The 22,918-nt window shown below is 44.7% G+C and overlaps 1 protein-coding gene across 1 annotated transcript; it reads left to right on the plus strand.

Annotated features, from left to right (window-relative positions):
• Nucleotides 1–16,199: 16,199 nt before the first annotated feature.
• On the plus strand, nt 16,200–20,921 carry LOC131952619 (uncharacterized). The gene is made up of 6 exons (XM_059315364.1): nt 16,200–16,282; nt 17,487–17,580; nt 17,968–18,048; nt 18,629–18,697; nt 18,810–18,837; nt 19,465–20,921. The coding sequence occupies exons 1-6, from the start codon at nt 16,200–16,202 to the stop codon at nt 20,919–20,921; spliced, it is 1,812 nt and encodes a 603-aa protein (XP_059171347.1).
• Nucleotides 20,922–22,918: the final 1,997 nt, after the last annotated feature.

The following is a 22,918-nucleotide window of genomic DNA, read 5'->3' on the forward strand; positions in this document are numbered from 1 at the left end:
TCTCACCTCTCCACTCACCTCTCTTGTCTCACCTCTCTTGTCTCACCTCTCTTGTCTCACCTCTCTTGTCTCACCTCTCTTGTCTCACCTCTCTTGTCTCACCTCTCTTGTCTCACCTCTCTTGTCTCACCTCTCCACTCACCTCTCTTGTCTCACTCCACTCACCTCTCTTATCTCACCTCTCTTGTCTCACCTCTCTTGTCTCACCTCTCTTGTCTCACCTCTCTTGTCTCATCTCTCTTGTCTCACCTCTCTTGTCTCACCTCTTTTGTCTCACCTCTCTTGTCTCACCTCTCTTGTCTCACCTCTCTTGTCTCACCTCTCCACTCACCTCTCTTGTCTCACCTCTCCACTCACCTCTCTTGTCTCACCTCTCTTGTCTCACCTCTCTTGTCTCACCTCTCTTGTCTCACCTCTCTTGTCTCACCTCTCTTGTCTCACCTCTCTTGTCTCACCTCTCTTGTCTCACCTCTCTTGTCTCACCTCTCTTGTCTCACCTCTCTTGTCTCACCTTTCTTGTCTCACCTCCCTTTTTCTCACTTCCATAATACACTCCCCCCACACCTACCACCTCAACGTATGATCAGTCAACCATATCGATTTTCTAACCTTACCTCGGTACCTTGTCATTACGTGATGTCGTCTGGTAGCTGACGTCACTCACCTTTTGTCTTACACCCGCATGCAGCACGTCATGACAGACCGACAGACCGACAGAGAGGCCAGACTGACAATTTGTTGTCTGTCTAATGTTCACCTATGCTGGGTAATCACCGACCAATTAGAATCGAGTTCATGTCTAGGTACACTCGCACATGTGGGTCACGCTCTAGAATCATCTGCCCTTAGGACATGTTCCATTCTAGCCACATCTCTAATTAATTTCTAATTAATTCATAATTCGCGAAAATGTGCGGGTATGTGGTATCGCACATTACGACGACACAACTCGAGGTGTCTTGACACAGGGACACTAAACGATACCGTAGTAATCGAATATCTTAAGCGTGACATCAAGCGGTACTACAGTAATCGAAACTGTTAAAGTTCACACTAAACGATACCATAGTATCTGAGTTGCAGTTCAATCACATACAGAGTGAGTAGAGTGGATGTGTTTTAGTTCTAAAATCTAAAATCATCCTTACGGGTCCGTTCTCTCAAAACATAGAGTTAGTTTTCTAGGTCATCATCTTTTTGTACCCAACACACATGGGGCCGCCAGTTGTTTTTCTACTATTTCATTATTCTATTAGGAGAAAAGTTGATTTTACAGACGAAAATTTTTAATTAAAAGGGTATTAATATTTTTATATGAATTGCCTTAAAATATCTAGAGTTACCGCCATTTTAAAGACTACAGATGGGACTTTCACCCCCCCCCCCACCTCCACACATCCACCCCATTCACACACCCATCTTCACACAACCCCCTCCCATCCCCCACCCTAAAACACACACACATCCACCCCATTCACACACCCATCCTCACACAACCCCCTCCCATTCCCCCCCCCCCCCATCTGACCCCAAACGGAAACAAATCAAGCAGATCGGCTCTAGCATCGTGTGACGTCACTCTGGTCTTCTGTCCATGCAGACCCGGGTGACCTACTGACCCATTAGCCACGTGATCTACAGACGCCCCCCACCCCACCCCACCCCAGAGACAGGTACGACCCTGACCCCACACGCCGCAACAAAACAACCTTGACCTCACAGCACATTCAAGTTATTTTAATTTAACACAATACCACCGTCCGCACGTGTGCTGTCTTTGGCCCGGCCTACAATGTAAACCGCTCACCGCTAACAGCCAATGAAACGTTCGCCCTGAGCACGCGCCACACTCAGCGTGGTGTGGAATGTCAACAATGTCGTCAACATCTGTTCCGCTGAAATTTTTCATCGATTTTTGTCTGCATTCTTATATGTGTAATATTACATTTTGTGCTCAGCTAATAAATAAGTTGTAATACTAACTTTTTGTATTGGCCGTTCAAATGATGTGTACAATTATAGACCTTACAATACTGTGTACGATTACATTTTCTATAGACCTTACAATACTGTGTACGATTACATTGTTCTGAAGACCTTACAATACTGTGTGACCCCTCTCTAGAATGTCTCTAAATCATCCAGTCTTTAATCTATTTGATCCAATGAAATGACATGCACATTTAAATACCAGTCTACTACCCTGTGTCGCTAGCCCAACCCTACCAACCCAACCTACCAACCCAACCTACCAACCCAACCTACCAACCCAACCTACCAACCCAACCTACCAACCCAACCTACCAACCCAACCTACCAACCCAACCTACCAACCCAACCTACCAACCCAACCTACCAACCCAACCTACCAACCCAACCTACCAACCCAACCTACCAACCCAACCTACCAACCCAACCTACCAACCCAACCTACCAACCCAACCTACCAACCCAACCTACCAACCCAACCTACCAACCCAACCTACCAACCCAACCTACCAACCCAACCTACCAACCCAACCTACCAACCCAACCTACCAACCCAACCTACCAACCCAACCTACCAACCCAACCTACCAACCCAACCTACCAACCCAACCTACCAACCCAACCTACCAACCCAACCTACCAACCCAACCTACCAACCCAACCTACCAACCCAACCTACCAACCCAACCTACCAACCCAACCTACCAAACCCAACCTACCAACCCAACCTACCAACCCAACCTACCAACCCAACCTACCAACCCAACCTACCAACCCAACCTACCAACCCAACCTACCAACCCAACCTACCAACCCAACCTACCAACCCAACCTACCAACCCAACCTACCAAACCCAACCTACCAACCCAACCTACCAACCCAACCTACCAACCCAACCTACCAACCCAACCTACCAACCCAACCTACCAACCCAACCTACCAACCCAACCTACCAACCCAACCTACCAACCCAACCTACCAACCCAACCTACCAACCCAACCTACCAACCCAACCTACCAACCCAACCTACCAACCCAACCTACCAACCCAACCTACCAACCCAACCTACCAACCCAACCTACCAACCCAACCTACCAACCCAACCTACCAACCCAACCTACCAACCCAACCTACCAACCCAACCTACCAACCCAACCTACCAACCCAACCTACCAACCCAACCTACCAACCCAACCTACCAACCCAACCTACCAACCCAACCTACCAACCCACCATACAAATAGCTGAAGTTGGTAGTTTAGGTTAAGTTAAATTAAGAACGCAGAAGAAGAATGTTGTTAAGCAAGGTCGTAAGGTCTTTTTGTGTAGATTTTTTTTTCTCATCCAATAGCAATAGACACAATCATCGAGTGTAGGCTTTGGTGGAGCATTGGTTTGGTGGAGCATTGGTTTGGTGGAGCATTGGTTTGGTGGAGCATTGGTTTGGTGGAGCATTGGTTTGGTGGAGCATTGGTTTGGTGGAGCATTGGTTTGGTGGAGCATTGGTTTGGTGGAGCATTGGTTTGGTGGAGCATTGGTTTGGTGTTCATTGGTGGAGCATTGGTTTTGTGGAGCATAGGTTTGGTGGAGCATTGGTGTGGTGGAGCATTGGTTTGGTGGAGCATTGGTTTGGTGGAGCATTGGTTTGGTGGAGCATTGGTTTGGTGGAGCATTGGTTTGGTGGAGCATATGTTTGGTGGAGCATTGATTTGGTGGAGCATTGATTTGGTGGAGCATTGGTTTGGTGGAGCATAGGTTTGGTGGAGCATAGGTTTGGTGGAGCATTGATTTGGTGGAGCATTGGTTTGGTGGAGCATAGGTTTGGTGGAGCATTGGTTTGGTGGAGCATTGATTTGGTGGAGCATAGGTTTGGTGGAGCATTGGTTTGGTGGAGCATTGGTTTGGTGGAGCATTGGTTTGGTGGAGCATTGGTTTGGTGGAGCATAGGTTTGGTGGAGCATTGGTTTGGTGGAGCATTGATTTGGTGGAGCATTGGTTTGGTGGAGCATAGGTTTGGTGGAGCATTGGTTTGGTGGAGCATTGGTTTGGTGGAGCATTGATTTGGTGGAGCATTGGTTTGGTGGAGCATTGGTTTGGTGGAGCATTGGTTTGGTGGAGCATAGGTTTGGTGGAGCATTGGTTTGGTGGAGCATTGGTTTGGTGGAGCATTGGTTTGGTGGAGCATTGGTTTGGTGGAGCATAGGTTTGGTGGAGCATTGGTTTGGTGGAGCATTGATTTGGTGGAGCATTGGTTTGGTGGAGCATAGGTTTGGTGGAGCATTGGTTTGGTGGAGCATAGGTTTGGTGGAGCATTGGTTTGGTGGAGCATAGGTTTGGTGGAGCATAGGTTTGGTGGAGCATTGATTTGGTGGAGCATTGGTTTGGTGGAGCATAGGTTTGGTGGAGCATTGGTTTGGTGGAGCATTGATTTGGTGGAGCATAGGTTTGGTGGAGCATTGGTTTGGTGGAGCATTGGTTTGGTGGAGCATTGGTTTGGTGGAGCATTGGTTTGGTGGAGCATAGGTTTGGTGGAGCATTGGTTTGGTGGAGCATTGATTTGGTGGAGCATTGGTTTGGTGGAGCATAGGTTTGGTGGAGCATTGGTTTGGTGGAGCATTGGTTTGGTGGAGCATTGATTTGGTGGAGCATTGGTTTGGTGGAGCATTGGTTTGGTGGAGCATTGGTTTGGTGGAGCATAGGTTTGGTGGAGCATTGGTTTGGTGGAGCATTGGTTTGGTGGAGCATTGGTTTGGTGGAGCATTGGTTTGGTGGAGCATAGGTTTGGTGGAGCATTGGTTTGGTGGAGCATTGATTTGGTGGAGCATTGGTTTGGTGGAGCATAGGTTTGGTGGAGCATTGGTTTGGTGGAGCATAGGTTTGGTGGAGCATTGGTTTGGTGGAGCATTGATTTGGTGGAGCATTGGTTTGGTGGAGCATAGGTTTGGTGGAGCATTGGTTTGGTGGAGCATTGATTTGGTGGAGCATAGGTTTGGTGGAGCATTGGTTTGGTGGAGCATTGATTTGGTGGAGCATTGATTTGGTGGAGCATTGGTTTGGTGGAGCATTGGTTTGGTGGAGCATGACGTCCTGATGTGCTGTGGTATTTTGGTACTGGACACAAAGTTCTGTGTAAGGGGGGGGGGGCTGGACACAGGGTGCTGTGTAAGGGGGGTGGGGGCTGGACACAAAGTTCTGTGTACGGGATGGGGGCTGGACACAGGGTGCTGTGTAAGGGGGGGGGGGGAGGAGTAGGCAGGACAAAGCATGCATGTGCGAGCAGAGTTTTAATTTCTTTTTTCATTAAAAGCAAATGAATAGGCCCCATACGGGACTTTTTGATAATAATTAATTTCCGTGTTTTTGTTAATTAAAATGCAAATGATCAATGACGTCACATATGTCAACAGCTTTGGCCACTCAGATACCGTTTGCTGTCTGCCTGTTGCCTTCTTCGTTTTGCCGTCTGCCTGTTGCCGTCTGCCTGTTGCCGCCTGCCTGTTGCCGTCTGCCTGTTGCCGCCTGCCTGTGTCTGCCTGTCTGATACATTCCCAACAACCCTGTGGCAAGCCTGGGTTAGCTACACACCCAGAAATAATTGTAATCCAATCTTGATCCATTAATTACAATTGTAAATTTCCAACCTTGCCCCCACACCTTAACCACCCCCTTCCAGCCAACCCCCCCCCCCCCTCCCCAAGTGTCCGCCGCCAAGTTTGTGTTCGGCCAATTAGGGCGGTCATTTTGTTCCAGATTTACATCTCAGCGGGCCGAGAATTCTAGAATTTTCTTCCAAGTTTCCTGGCATCGTTTGTTGGTATAAATTGGCCACTTCCCCCCTCTCCCCCCCCCCACACCACCACCCTACCTCACCCTTGCCTGTTGATATTTTTATTGGCTGTGGGTTGGGCGATATGATATCCCGGGTCACCGGAAGTAAGACGATAAAATCAATAGATTGGACACAATCTAAGCCGGCCATTTTAAAATGGCGGCCGTGGTCGGCACGTGGTTTGTGTATGAAGATAACATTTTCATCTTTTTCCTCAGACTTTATTCATGCATTTATTTTTCCCAAAATGACGCGGTGGGGCTGGGGGGGGGGGGGGGAGGGTAATCTATTCAGCCACTCGCCTACAATACATCCCCTAGTGTCTGCAAATAAAATTCACTCCAACGTTTCGTTTTTTTTTTTTTGTTGTATTTTTATTTTACTTTTTATTTTCTGTGTACAAGATTGCAAGCTAAGTAGGCAATTTTTATTGAGGCAGATTTCTACTTCTTTAGTTCCCTGAGGCAGATTTCTACTTCTTTAGTTCCCTGAGGCAGATTTCTACTTCTTTAGTTCCCTGAGGCAGATTTCTACTTCTGTAGTTCCCTGAGGCAGATTTCTACTTCTTTAGTTCCCTGAGGCAGATTTCTACTTCTGTAGTTCCCTGAGGCAGATTTCTACTTCTTTAGTTCCCTGAGGCAGATTTCTACTTCTTTAGTTCCCTGAGACAGACTTCTACTTCTTTAATTCCCTGAGACAGATTTCTACTTCTGTAGTTCCCTGAGGCAGATTTCTACTTCTTTAGTTCCCTGAGACAGACTTCTACTTCTTTAGTTCCCTGAGGCAGATTTCTACTTCTTTAGTTCCCTGAGGCAGATTTCTACTTCTTTAGTTCCCTGAGGCAGACTTGCCTGTAGGTCATTTTGTTGAGGAAGTTAAAAAAATATTGCGGGGTAAATATTGGGACGTTTGCATTCAAGTGCACCCGTACACATTGGCAATTTACACACAGACACACGTACACTCAGACACACGTACACAGACACGCACACACACACACATAGACACACAGACACACAGACAAACGTACACAGAGAACAGAAAGCTCCCTGGTTATCTGCCCATGCTGTCTCAGCGTGGTTATCTGCCCTTGATTGAGTGTTATTGATTTGTATATTTGTATGTTATGGGCGCGAGCCACGGACGTCTCTGAAATTCTGGAAAAAATCTTGGCAAGTCTAAAAAAAATTCTCTAAAACATCTTGGTAAGTCTAAAAAAAAAATTTCTAAAACATCTTGGTAAGTCTAAAAAAAACTAAAATTCTCTATAAAATCTTGGTAAGTTTAAAAAAATATTCTCTAAAACATCTTGGTAAGTTTAAAAAAATATTCTCTAAAACATCTTGGTAGGTCTAAAAAAAAATTCTCTAAAACATCTTGGTAAGTCTAAAAAAATTCTCTAAAACATCTTGGTAAGTCTAAAAAAAACTAAAATTCTCTATAAAATCTTGGAGTAAAAAAAAATATTCTCTAAAACATCTTGGTAAGTCTAAAAAAAAAACTAAAATTCTCTATAAAATCTTGAAGTCAAAAAAAATATTCTCTAAAACATCTTGGTTAGTCTAAAAAAAACTTAAATTCTCTATAAAATCTTGGAGTCAAAAAAAATATTCTCTAAAACATCTTGGTTAGTCTAAAAAAAACTTAAATTCTCTATAAAATCTTGGCGTCTTAAAAAAAAACAACTAAAATTCTGGCAATAACCTTGGTGTCTAAAAAAAACTAAAATTCTCTAAAAAATCTTGGTAAGTCTAAAAAAATAACTAAAATTCTCTATAAAATCTTGGCGTCTTAAAAGAAAAAACTAAAATTCTGGCAATAATCTTGGCGTCTAAAAAAACCTAAAATTCTGGCTTTAATCCTGGCAAGTCTAAAAAGGACTAAAATTCTGGCAAAAATCTTGGCAAGTCTAAGGAAAGTCTAAAAAAAAACAGCTCTAGCTCCATTTGAAGAACTCTGCACTGTTTTTGTCATTTGATTTTTTTCATTGCTCACTTTAAATCTTGAGTCGGTATTTTTATTTCACTTGTAAACTCTTCGTCGCCTCATTCAAAGATGACATCAGTTCAATTAGAATGCCACGGGCAGGGTAAGGTTGGGTTAAGTTAGTTTTGTTTTGTGCTAGTTTGGGTTGGGTTGTGGTTATTTGGGTGGGGTTGTGGTTATTTGGGTTGGGTTGTGGTTATTTGGGTTGGGTTGTGTTAGTTTGTTTTGTGCTAGTTTGGGTTGGGTTGTGGTTATTTGGGTTGGGTTGTGGTTATTTGGGTTGGGTTGTGGTTATTTGGGTTGGGTTGTGGTAGTTTGTTTTGTGCTAGTTTGGGTTGGGTTGTGGTTATTTGGGTTGGGTTGTGGTAGTTTGGGTTGGGTTGTGGTAGTTTGGGTTGGGTTGTGTTTGTTTTTATGCTAGTTTGGGTTGGGTTGTGGTTATTTGGGTTGGGTTGTGGTTATTTGGGTTGGGTTGTGGTTATTTGGGTTGGGTTGTGGTTATTTGGGTTGGGTTGTGGTAGTTTGTTTTGTGCTAGTTTGGGTTGGGTGTGATATGTTGAGTTAGGTTGTGGTCTCAATATTTAAAATCTGTCTGCAGTGTTTTAAAAAAAAATCTAATTTAAAAACTTGATTGTGTGGTAAAAAACTTGATAGTGTGGTCTCAGGGGTTCGGTGAGTCCGTGTCAGGGGTTCGGCGGAGGTCAAGACACACCCAAGTCCAGATTCACGATCTGATTTGTGTGCGTACAACAGAACTATTTACAACGGTGCGTACAACAGAACTATTTACAACGGTGCGTACAACAGAACTATTTACAAGGGTTCGGTGAAGGCGCATGTGAAGCTAGTGGGGTTTCATAGCTCCAATATTTTAAGAACCACTGCTCTAAGCTTGGTGTGTATTTAGTTTTAAGCCTAATTCCTTTCTATCGCGAATGTCTATGGACGTAATATGATTCTCTCAAGGATAATTGTTTTAGCTTTTTAAAATACGGTCTCAATTTTAAAAAATAAACATTAGGCTTCCTTTTTTATTTAGTCTTTCCTCTAGGCTCAAGGGGGGGGGGGGGTAGGGCGCATGCGGGGACTCTGAGAGTGACTGAGGAATTTTGTTTATTGGAATGTCATCTCTCTTTAATTTGAACGGTCTGTTTTTGTATGGTTGGTCCTTTAACACATTTTTAAATGGCACTTTAAAGCTGTTCATGAAAAATGTGTAATCCCCTTTTCTCATCTACGTAAAAAATAATTTGTAACATTTAATCCATTCAAATCTGACTAGTGTAAGGAGCGAATAAAAATTCCTTCCCCCTTGAAGTTTGCTTCATTAGAGTTACTTCCCTGCTTGTTTATTTTGAAGCAGCCCTCGAGAAATGCTAAAAATTGACAACTCGCAATATGCTGTCAGGTGAGGAAAAATGTTCAAAGAAATAACATGACGTCATTGTCTGCGATTGTGGAGACTTTTTAAAAACAAGAAACTTCTCTTCCTCGAGAACGAAACAAAATTGGAAGGTGCTGTTGATGATTATGTCCCCTGTCTTGGCAAGTTACCGCCCTTGTGGAACCAGGGGCTTGTATTTAGTGCAACAATCTTTCATGTAGGGCTTGAGATTATCAAGTCTAGGGAACCACTTCTCTAGCAGGGGTTCCCAAAGATTATATTAGGGGTTCAGGGGCGGAACTACAGTGCCGCCAGACCCCGCAATGCGGGGGGGCCCACGCCATTTAGGGGCCCACCGCCGACCATAATAAAAAAAAATGTATAGTTAAAAAAAATTAATTTTCTTGCATTTTCGACTTAATGGTTGTTTTGTAAAAAGATTACCGTAGCTGCGATTGGATTATCTTTATTCTATAGACACCACCCCACGCTCTTGTGTATTCTTTTTCCCTTTTTTTTAAAACACTGTGAAAGCTGAGTCCTCTTTCTCATACAATCAAGCTTTTCAAAGATAAGCAAACGTTCAAACCACTTCCAATGACTTATTTCCCTTTATAAATAGTCAAATAGGAATGCTCATAAGCTCCTTTTAATAGATGTGTCCTTAACAAATTAAAAAGCAATTACTTTTCTTAATTATTATTTTTTAATAAAAATACTTACTAAAGAATGAGATTGTACAAAAAGGAAATGTATTTAAAATTAATAAAATAAATAAATAAAAAACGTTAAAATAAACATAACACGAGACACCATTACTAATACAAAGCTTTCAGGTTTTATATTCTTTTCACCGACTAGATCAGGGGTCTCCAAACTTTTCAGCCCGAGGGCCGCATTAACTATCAAATGTCAGTTCGGGAAAAGAAAAAAAAAAAAAAAAATGTCAGTTCGGGGGCCAGTTTCTTTCAGGCATCTCTTTGGGGTGGCGGAGCCCCCCCCCCCCCCCACCGAAGAATATATACCCCCTTCTCCCCCCCCCCCCCCCCAACGAAACATAAACTATATAGAAATATATATAAATTTCAGCGACTCATCCATTGCAATTGAAAAATGGCGAAACTTGCATGAATTTTTCACTGTTTGAGTCACAATGTTTTCATCAATGTCAGCAAAACTGCGGGCAATGGTTTTTGCACCCAAAGCTACATTTTTAAATCGTTTTGAACTTTCTGGGCAAAGTTCCTCAGCCACCTCCAACAAACATTTTTTCCGTGGACAAAAAGATCTCCGCGGCCCGATAAGGGGACCTTGCGGGCCGCATGCGGCCCGCGGGCCGTAGTTTGGAGACCCCTGGACTAGATGGTAAGAGGCCTTTTAGCAGAGATATAATATAACCAATTTTCACTGAACACACTAATACACTTACACACATGACTATATGTTGTAATTTGTATTAATTAAAAAAAAACATCTTTTAAAAACTCAATTAGGGCAAAAATGAGTATTGTATGTTCGTATTTCGTGTTTATATATATATATATATATATATATATATATATATATATATATATATATATATATATATATATATATATATATATATATATATATATATATATATATATATATATATATATATATATATATATATATATGTATGTATATATATATATATATATATATATATATGGGGGGGGGCCTAAAAAATTTTTTTGCGGGGTGGCCCTTTTTTTCTAGTTCCGCCACTGTAGGGGTTCCCAAAGTTATAGCAGGGATTCCCAAAGATTATATTAGGGGTTCCCAAAGTTATAGCAGGGGTTCCCAAAGCGAATAACAAATGCCAGACAGACATAGCCTAGCTGACAAATGTCTAACCTACAAGAAAAAGCTAACTGAGATGAATTTCTTCTCAAATAAAACTCAACTTTTCAAATGCTTTTACCGGGAGCCGAACATCACGGCTCATCAAATGTGACGTTCATCTTCTCCGCTCACTTATCTCCTGGGGGGGGGGGGGGGGGGGAGAGAGGGGGTGCAGGGGCAGGTAAAAGGAAAACCAGTTTCTACTTCTCTCCCCTTTTTTTTTTTTGTCTGAGACAAAAGCAACGTGACAAACAACTCATACAACTGGTAACTAAGGAGACCATTAAACAATTACACAACTGGTAACTAAGGAGACCATTAAACAATTACACAACTGGTAACTAAGGAGACCATTAAACAATTACACAACTGGTAACTAAGGAGACCATTAAACAATTACACAACTGGTAACTAAGGAGACCATTAAACAATTACACAACTGGTAACTAAGGAGACCATTAAACAATTACACAACTGGTAACTAAGGAGACCATTAAACAATTACACAACTGGTAACCAAGGCAACCATTAAACACTAACAAGAAGTGAGTGGTTGATTTCATCTAGTTGGCTATCAATCACACAGGTTAAACCCTAAGACTAGTTCAACACGTACATAATTTCAACATGTACACACGTTTAACACGTACAAAAGTTTAACATGTACACAAGTTCAACCAGTCTAACCAGCCTATACGTTTAACACATGCCCCCCCCCCCTCCCAACATATTCCCTAGTCGGGTCACCACAGTTGTAATGTTACTGGCTAACAACGGGACTGACACCATCAGACTGACACCATCAGACTGACACCATCAGACTGACACCATCAGACTGACACCATCATAAACTATTCAAATCTTTTTTTTTAATTCTTAGTTAGATTAATTTTTTTTTTTTTTTGCATACGGCGATTGTATACACAATTTTGTTTCTCATATATTATATAGGCCCCACACCTACCCCCACAAGATGTGTAGCGTCCCCACACCTACCCCCACAAGATGTGTAGTGGCCCCCACACCTACCCCCACAAGATGTGTAGTGGCCCACACCTACCCCACATTCTCCTACTGCTTGTTTTTTGGCGACTATAAATAACCATAAATCTATTTTTACACAGGAAAATAACAAACAAAACATGTTATTTCTATTAGTGGGAAAACCCGTAGCTTGTGTGTAGATAGTTATGGTGATGTTGGTGAGCTGATGACAAGATCCTAGGTTTGTTTTATTGTTAGTTCAATGGTAGGCTTTGGTTTAGGCTTTGTTTGTTAGTTTATTGATAGGGGTGGTTGGATCAAGAACAAAGAATTTGGCGTTAGAACACTGCATGCTGCATCTGTGTTTGTAAGCGGGCCATATGTTTGTTTAACGGCTATTAAACGTAGAGCATGTATATATCTTGTATGTGTATATCTTGTATGTGTAGATCTAGTATGTAGCCTATATATTTTTTTGTATGTTTACAGTAATTGAAGCTTTAAACCTGAGAAATGACACATCGATAACTAATCCCTATAAAAAATGTAAACCGACGAATGTCCTCTGGTGGCCAGCTCAGTACGTGCTGATGTGGCTGTACACGCATTTAACAAAGTGCTCACCCCACACTTTTAAACACTGACCACCACACATACACACACGCACCGGCGAATGCCGCACCCCTCCCCTCCCCATAACGAGAACGTACCGACCCCCCCCCCTCCCCATAACGAGAACGTACCGACCCCCCCCCCTCCCCATAACGAGAACGTACCGACCCCCCTCCCCTCCCCATAACGAGAACGTACCGATCCCCCTCCCCTCCCCATAACGAGAACGTACCGACCCCCCCTCCCCTCCCCATAACGAGAACGTACCGATCCCCCCTCCCCTCCCCATAACGATAACGTACCGATCCCCCCTCCCCTCCCCATAACGAGAACGTACCGACCCCCCCCCTCCCCATAACGAGAACGTACCGACCCCCCCCCCTCCCCATAACGAGAACGTACCGACCCCCCCCCCCTGCAGACAACATGCCTCTCGCGTGTATCTACTCACCCCTGACTCACAAGCTCGGCATGTGGAGGAAAAAAATTCGAGCAGTTTCAAAACCAGGTTCAGTTACAGTCAGGTGCTGAGATAGTGAGGTAATAATTGGTGAGGTAGTGCTGAGATAGTGAGGTAATAATTGGTGAGGTAGTGAGGTAATAATTGGTGAGGTAGTGGTGAAATAGTGAGGTAATAATTGGTGAGGTAGTGGTGAGATAGTGAGGTAATAATTGGTGAGGTAGTGGTGAGATAGTGAGCTAATAATTGGTGAGGTAGTGGTGAGATAAAGAGGTAATAATTGGTGAGGTAGTGGTGAGATAGTGAAGTAATAATTGGTGAGGTAGTGAGGTAATAATTGGTGAGGTAGTGGTGAGATAAAGAGGTAATAATTGGTGAGGTAGTGGTGAGATAGTGAAGTAATAATTGGTGAGGTAGTGAGGTAATAATTGGTGAGGTAGTGGTGAAATAGTGAGGTAATAATTGGTGAGATAGTGGTGAGATAGTGAGATAATAATTGGTGAGGTAGTGGTGAGATAGTGAGCTAATAATTGGTGAGGTAGTGAGGTAATAATTGGTGAGGTAGTGGTGAGATAAAGAGGTAATAATTGGTGAGGTAGTGGTGATATAGTGAGATAATAATTGGTGAAATAGTGAGGTAATAATTGGTGAGGTAGTGGTGAGATAAAGAGGTAATAATTGGTGAGGTAGTGGTGATATAGTGAGATAATAATTGGTGAAATAGTGAGGTAATAATTGGTGAGGTAATGGTGAGATAGTGAGATAATAATTGGTGAGGTAGTGGTGAGATAGTGAGCTAATAATTGGTGAGGTAGTGGTGAGATAAAGAGGTAATAATTGGTGAGGTAGTACTGAGATAAAGAGGTAATAATTGGTGAGGTAGTGGTGAGATAGTGAAGTAATAATTGGTGAGGTAGTGAGGTAATAATTGGTGATGTAGTGGTGAGATAAAGAGGTAATAATTGGTGAGGTAGTGGTGACTAGTGGTGAGATAGTGAAGTAATAATTGGTGAAGTAGTGAGGTAATAATTGGTGAGGTAGTGGTGAAATAGTGAGGTAATAATTGGTGAGGTAGTGGTGAGATAGTGAGGTAATAATTGGTGAGGTAGTGGTGAGATAGTGAGATAATAATTGGTGAGGTAGTGCTGAGATAGTGAGATATTAACTAGTGAGGTGGTGGTGAGATAGTGAGATATTAACTAGTGAGGTGGTGGTGAGATAGTGAGATATTAACTAGTGAGGTGGTGAGATAATGAAGGTTAATGTGTATGGCTATGAAAAAATGAGAAAATGAGATATCATGAAATAACTTCATGTTGAGATGTAATGAGATGTAATGAGATGTAATGAGATAAAATGAGATGTAATGAGATGTAATGAGATGTAATGAGATAAAATGAGATAAAATGAGATGTAATGAGATGTAATGAGATGTAATGAAATGTAATGAGATGTAATGAGATGTAATGAGATGTAATGAGATGTAATGAGATGCAATGAGATGCAATGAGATGTAATGAGATGTAATGAGATGTAATGAGATGTAATGAGATGTAATGAGATGTAATGAGATGTAATGAGATGTAATGAGATGTAATGAGATGTAATGAGATGTAATGAGATGCAATGAGATGCAATGAGATGCAATGAGATGCAATGAGATGTAATGAGATGTAATGAGATGTAATGAGATGTAATGAGATGCAATGAGATGCAATGAGATGCAATGAGATGCAATGAGATGCAATGAGATGTAATGAGATGTAATGAGATGTAATGAGATGTAATGAAATGTAATGAAATGTAATGAGATAAAATGAGATGTAATAAGATGTAATGAGATGTAATGAAATGTAATGCGATAAAATGAGATAAAATGAGATAAAATGAGATGTAATGAAATGTAATGGGATGTAACTTAAGTCATATGTGTGGTGATTAACCCTTTAATAAACCCACACGCACACGCACACACTCACACACACAATGCAGATTAGCTTACACTCACACATACACACCAGTTTTTAATTTCTCGGCATGGAGGTAAAAATAGAACTGATGTCATACAAATGTTTTCCGCTTCTACGCAAGAAGAAAACCAAATGACGACCACTGGTCAAATATGAAGAGTTAACTTTGAATTGGATTGCCTTAAATTTCAGGCTACAAGGTCTAGGAGATTCCTGATTGTCTTTTTTATGATCGCTTTAATCTGGCCTGTTTCAAATGACCACTTTCAAATGGTCACTTTCAAATGACCTCTTTCAAATGACCACTTTCAAATTACCTATTTTAAAATGACCATTTTCAATTGATAATACGGAGTTTTGTTAAAAATAATATGTTTTATGTTTTAAATGTATAAACTAAATTTTATTTAAAGAAGGAAAATAAAAATAAAGGCATATTCGAATGTAGAAACGTAATTTTAATTATGCAACCGGAAAAGTGTTTATTGTTGAGACAAGTAAGCCAAAAAAAAAAAAAATGACGTCACATGCCGCATGTTTAAACTACGGAAAGTACACAAAACTAATGGCGTCATCTTCCAATTTTAGAATATGAAGAAATGAACTATTTCTTTCGTATTTGGTTTAGATCTATAAATCTACTTATCAAGACTTACGTTATGAAATGTATACAATTTTCTCGGCAAAAAGTAATACAAATTACTTTAAAACACTTTTTGACCAATAACTATTTTATAAAATATTTTTCCCAAACAATTGTAACATTAAAATATATAATCTGCGTGTAACGGGTACCAACGGCTGTAATGATATAATGGTAAGATGTAATGCTATTGTAATTAAGGTATAAGCCTACTGATATCTAATAAAGATGTAATGATTATATTATATTAATTACACAATCATTATTTAATGATGATGTAATGAGGCAATGAAGATGAAATGAATTACCTGCCATGCGCCCATGTGCAGCCCCCCCCCTACCCCCCCCCCCCACACACACACACATTGATCCTATACGGCAGCCTGGGAAGTGCGATATAAAACGACAATGTTTAGAGTACACTGCACCCCCCCCCCCCCACCATCTGTATTTAGATGTGAAAATGTTGCAGGCATGAATCAGTCTCGTGGGTATTTACTCTGGAACTTTCTGAGGAAATGGGAGGGCAGCTTCACACATTTCTCTCCGACTGCCTGGTGGGTGGGGTGTGGGGGTTGATCTAGAGGGTCCCTCTGGTGGGTAGGGGGTGGGGGTTGAGGGTCCCGGGACCTGATGTTTGTTGACCGAGGGACCAATGTTTGCTACAATTTGTTGTCGCCCGATTGAAGAGATTCATCAAAGAGACAACTTGGTTGAGGGGGGGGGGGGCGGCATATGTGACTCTGCTGAAACTGATTGCTGGTCGGGTAAGATGTGGGTGTGTGATTGTGTGAGGGTGGGTGTGTGTGAGGGGGTGGGTGTGTGAGGGGGTGGGGGTGGGTGTGGGGGGTGGGTGTGTGAGGTTGTGGGTGTATATGAGGGGTAAGTGTGTGAGGTTGTGGGTGTGTGAGGGGGTGGGTGTGTGAGGTGGTGGGTGTGTGAGGTTGTGGGTGTGTGAGGGGGTGGGTGTGTGAGGTTGTGGGTGTGTAAGGGGGTGGGTTTTAGATCGAGTACCGATGTAGCGACTACATTCTGGCAGTTGTCACCCCTGTCCTTTAGCTCGGTATCTGTTTACAACGTCAACTACATGGCACTATCTCCTAATTCTGTGTGCGCAGTTTTCTGTTTGCACATTTTTCTGGTTGCACATTTTTCTCTTTGCGAATTTTCTGTGTGCGCATTTTTCTGCTTGCGCATTTTTTTCTTTGCGCATTTTTCTGTGTGCGCATTTTTCTGTGTGCGCATTTTTCTATTTGAGCATTTTTCTATTTGCGCATTTTTCTGTGTGCGCATTTTTCTATTTGCGCATTTTTCTATTTGCGCATTTTTTTGTGTGCGCATTTTTCTATTTGCGCATTTTTCTGTGTGCGCATTTTTCTATTTGCGCATTTTTCTGTGTGCGCATTTTTCTATTTGCGCATTTTTCTGTGTGCGCATTTTTCTATTTGCGCATTTTTTTGTGTGCACCCGGCTAACCAGAGACTAGAGTAGCTTCCCCTAGCGACCTGCTGTCGACATATTTTTATTACTGATAATTCCTTCGTGATCCTGACGCCATCATGTACCAACTTTACAAATTTGTGTTTCTTTTGTAGCCGGAAAAATGTGTCAGTCTTTTTAGTCTGCAGGCTTTTGGGTAAATTGTGTGATTTTGTTCTTAAATTGTCTGCCTACAGCCCCCATCTCCCCAGTCTAAAGCCCCCATCTCCCCAGTCTAAAGCCCCAATCTCCCCAATCTGCCTAAATCCCCCATCTCCCCAGTCTAAAGCCCCCATCTCCCCAGTCTAAACCCCCATCTCCCCAGTCTAAAGCCCCCATCCCCCCATCTCCCCAGTCTAAAGCCCCCATCTCCCCAGTCTAAAGCCCCCATCTCCCCAGTCTAAAGCCCCCATCTCCCCAGTCTAAAGCCCCCATCCCCCCATCTCCCCAGTCTAAAGCCCCCATCCCCCCATCTCCCCAGTCTAAAGCCCCCATCTCCCCAGTCTAAAGCCCCCATCTCCCCAGTCTAAAGCCCCCATCCCCCCATCTCCCCAGTCTTAAGCCCCCATCTCCCCAGTCTAAAGCCCCCCATCTCCCCAGTCTAAAGCCCCCATCTCCCCAGTCTAAAGCCCCCATCCCCCCATCTCCCCAGTCTTAAGCCCCCATCTCCCCAGTCTAAAGCCCCCCATCTCCCCAGTCTAAAGCCCCCATCTCCCCAGTCTAAAGCCCCCATCTCCCCAGTCTAAAGCCCCCATCTCCCCAGTCTAAAGCCCCCATCCCCCCATCTCCCCAGTCTAAAGCCCCCATCCCCCCATCTCCCCAGTCTAAAGCCCCCATCTCCCCAGTCTAAAGCCCCCATCTCCCCAGTCTAAAGCCCCCATCTCCCCAGTCTAAAGCCCCCATCTCCCCAGTCTAAAGCCCCCATCTCCCCAGTCTAAAGCCCCCATCCCCCCATCTCCCCAGTCTAAAGCCCCCATCTCCCCAGTCTAAAGCCCCCATCTCCCCAGTCTAAAGCCCCCATCTCCCCAGTCTAAAGCCCCCATCACCCCATCTCCCCAGTCTTAAGCCCCCATCTCCCCAGTCTAAAGCCCCCATCTCCCCAGTCTAAAGCCCCCATCTCCCCAGTCTAAAGCCCCCATCTCCCCAGTCTAAAGCCCCCATCTCCCCAGTCTAAAGCCCCCATCTCCCCAGTCTAAAGCCCCCATCTCCCCAGTCTAAAGCCCCCCATCTCCCCAGTCTAAAGCCCCCATCTCCCCAGTCTAAAGCCCCCATCTCCCCAGTCTAAAGCCCCCATCCCCCCATCTCCCCAGTCTAAAGCCCCCATCTCCCCAGTCTAAAGCCCCCATCTCCCCAGTCTGCCTACAGCCCCCATCTCCTCAGTCTAAAGCCCCCATCTCCCCAGTCTAAAGCCCCCATCTCCCCAGTCTAAAGCCCCCATCTCCCCAGTCTGCCTACAGCCCCCATCTCCTCAGTCTAAAGCCCCCATCTCCCCAGTCTAAAGCCCCCATCTCCCCAGCCTAAAGCCCCCATCTCCCCAGCCTAAAGCCCCCATCTCCCCAGCCTAAAGCCCCCATCTCCCCAGCCTAAAGCCCCCCATCTCCCCAGCCTAAAGCCCCCATCTCCCTAGAGCCCGGTACTGTTTACACCTTGACTACAGCAACAGATCTACGTGTCTGTTGATAGAGACAGGATCCCCCCACCCCCCCCCCCCCCACCCCCCTTATGTTTACACACGTGTTAAAGTATGTGTACCATCACCTTGTCATCACTGCTAAAAATAGCCCGGTCTATTCTAGGGACGGATCAGTTCCCTCCCCTGCCGGGCGCGAGACTATCGTTTGCTGCGGGATTCGTTCAGATTTCTGGGCTTTAGACTTCATTATCGCTCGTAGGTCTTTTTGGTGTTTACTTCCGCTCTTTTGACCTGACCACTACACCAGACCACTGGACCACCAGACCACCAAACCAACAGACCACTAGACCACGATACCAGACTATGGGAACTAGACGTAATTGATGATCACGTGATCTGATTATTTAGTGTACAAAGCTAAACAAAATTGACAAGATGTCCAGGTATTTGTTTACATTGGACTGGTAGATCACGTGGTCTCAATCAGATCGAGGTGTATCACGCGCCATCATCAACTTCCGTTGTTTATAGTGACGTCACGAGAGGTGAACTCGTCTAAATATAACTTGATCACGTGATACAATAGCTGAGTCATAGCTCAATCTGGGCCATCTTGTCGTCTACCAGACCCTCTAAAAGACCCGTCTACCCGACCCAGACCCGTCTACCAGACCCAGACCCGTCTACCAGACCCGTCTACCAGACCCGTCTACCCGACCCAGACCCGTCTACCCGACCCAGACCCGTCTACCCGACCCAGACCCGTCTACCAGACCCGTCTACCAGACCCAGACCCGTCTACCAGACCCGTCTACCCGACCCAGACCCGTCTACCCGACCCGTCTACCCGACCCGTCTACCCGACCCAGACCCGTCTACCCGACCCAGACCCGTCTACCAGACCCGTCTACCAGACCCGTCTACCCGACCCAGACCCGTCTACCAGACCCTCTAAAAGACCCGTCTACCCGACCCAGACCCGTCTACCAGACCCAGACCCGTCTACCCGACCCGTCTACCAGACCCGTCTACCAGACCCGTCTACCAGACCCTCTAAAAGACCCGTCTACCCGACCCAGACCCGTCTACCAGACCCAGACCCGTCTACCAGACCCGTCTACCAGACCCGTCTACCAGACCCAGACCCGTCTACCAGACCCAGACCCGTCTACCCGACCCAGACCCGTCTACCAGACCCAGACCCGTCTACCAGACCCGTCTACCAGACCCAGACCCGTCTACCCGACCCAGACCCGTCTACCCGACCCAGACCCGTCTACCAGACCCAGACCCGTCTACCCGACCCAGACCCGTCTACCCGACCCAGACCCGTCTACCAGACCCGTCTACCAGACCCGTCTACCAGACCCAGACCCTCTACCAGACCCGTCTACCAGACCCGTCTACCAGACCCAGACCCGTCTACCCGACCCAGACCCGTCTACCCGACCCAGACCCGTCTACCAGACCCGTCTACCAGACCCATCTACCAGACCCGTCTACCAGACCCAGACCCGTCTACCAGACCCATCTACCAGACCCGTCTACCAGACCCGTCTACCAGACCCGTCTACCAGACCCGTCTACCAGACCCGTCTACCAGACCCGTCTACCAGACCCGTCTACCAGACCCAGACCCGTCTACCAGACCCGTCTACCAGACCCATCTACCAGACCCAGACCCGTCTACCAGACCCGTCTACCAGACCCAGACCCGTCTACCCGACCCAGACCCGTCTACCCGACCCAGACCCGTCTACCAGACCCGTCTACCAGACCCGTCTACCAGACCCGTCTACCAGACCCAGACCCGTCTACCAGACCCGTCTACCAGACCCGTCTACCAGACCCGTCTACCAGACCCGTCTACCAGACCCAGACCCGTCTACCAGACCCATCTACCAGACCCAGACCCGTCTACCAGACCCATCTACCAGACCCAGACCCGTCTACCAGACCCGTCTACCAGACCCGTCTACCAGACCCAGACCCGTCTACCAGACCCGTCTACCAGACCCAGACCCGTCTACCAGACCCATCTACCAGACCCAGACCCATCTACCAGACACACAAGTTCAGACTAAAGTCTACCTAAACTTGACCACACAAAGCATCCTCTACTGCAGGTTTCTATCGCAGGTATTCCACAGGTTTCCTGTCTCAGGTATGATATTTTTCCTGTCATTTCATTTTGTATCTGATGTTTTGCTCAGAATACGTTCGAACACTTCAAATCAGACAGATATTCAGACAGATATTCAGATATTCAGACAGATATTCAGATATTCAGACAGATACCAAAGAGCTTTCAAACAGCTTGTACCTAGCTCGGATCTACCGACCCTGACTATGATAGACGATCACTAGCGGGTGACAGGGACCATAACTCCAGCAAGTAACAACGTTAGGTGCTAGAGTTACCTCACCTGATGGATTGTTCCAATCACACCAGGCCATTATTCCGTGCTCCATTCTCCCGCTTTTGTCCCCTGGGAAAAAGATGAGTTCCCTCCCATAGTGAAGGGACATGGGTGGGGTGGCGTGAAGACAGGAGGTGGGGTGGCGTACAGGAGATGGGGTGGCGATTGTGTGCACAAGACTCCAACTCCTACACTAGAGTCTGACTCCTGACTCCCAATTTACAGCTGACTCCAGGTAGACAAAAACTTTAGAAAACATCTATACGCTGTAAAGCATGTCAACAGCGTGTCTAATGTTTCTGTAAATGTATCTTGTAAATATGTGTAAATATTGTTTCACTCTAGTGTAAATGTCGTGTAAATTGTGTGTAAACCATATAGAGATGTATGCAAATCTCTGACACCTTCATGCAACTATGGACCAGTCTATAGATTATCTCCCCTTAGTTAGATCTAGTTACCGCCCCTTTCCCGTGGAGTTATTCCTTCCCTAGCCCCTGATGGACCTGGGAGTCAGGTGCCAGCACTAGTCTTCCCCCCCCCCCCCCCCCCTAGAGAGCTAGAGGTTTCACAGAAAGACGTATCGCTTCCAAAATCTTGGCATCAAAATTCGCGCAGGAATTGTCAGGAAAAGTTTGAATATTTATTTTGGGCCTCTTTAACCAAGACGTTGGAGGGGAGGGGGGGGGGAGGAGAGAGGCCTAGAGAAACCACGTGATCTTTATATATAAGTGTCACGTGGTTGGAGGATTGCATCATTGGTCAAGAACTAGCCAATAGTTTAAATTCACTGTGTTGGCCAATTGGTTAGGTTTGAAATATTTATATAAAGATTTCTAGCAAAAAAAAAAAAACATCGTCATTTTTAAATGACGTGAAGATTATGACGTCATGGAGTTTACATCCTGACGTCACGCCTGTGTGACGTGGTAAAGGCAGGGTCAAAGGTCAGCCTACTGGCACCCGATGCCGTGTGATGTCTGCCCCCCCCCCCCCGGGGATCCCCCGCCTGACAAGTCTGTGTTTGTCATGACCGACATTGGATGTAGCCCCACGAGGCCCCCCCCCCCCCCCCCGCCAGATCAGCACATGTAGACATGATACCAATTAGCATTTACAACACACAAACAATGCGTTTATCACCGATTACCACAACGGCTAAACCGGGCCGTATTCGAGTTTGTTTGTATTGAAAGAAATCGTTTGCTGGGCCACTGAATTTTACTCGAGAAAAGATATCTGTCACAATGTCTGTCACAATGTCTGTCACAATGTCTGTCACATTGTCTGCTTACTCTACAGACAAAATAATCGAACTGGTTAGAACGACGATACTTACCGCGATACTTGAAAACGAACCGATACCATCGCCGACAAAGCCAGAAAGAAATGTGGTAATTTACTCAGCTGTTCATCCCCCCACCCCCCTCATTCCCCGTCGCGATTCCGTTGTCTTATTAAATTAGTTGTGCTTTAATTAAATGACATGTCGTCTTATAATTAACGTACAGGTGTTTTAAATAAATAACTGGTGTATAGTAAAACTACTAGTATAACAATTATTTTATTATAGGTGTTTTCATTAAAGATATGTATTTAATTAAATTACATGTTTAATTTATGTACGTTTTTATTTTCTTGTATATAAGAAGTATAGAGAA

This window comes from Physella acuta, unplaced genomic scaffold (assembly GCF_028476545.2).
Source record: "Physella acuta isolate Inbredline_101_S28 unplaced genomic scaffold, ASM2847654v3 ptg000881l, whole genome shotgun sequence".
NCBI lineage: Eukaryota > Metazoa > Mollusca > Gastropoda > Physidae > Physella > Physella acuta.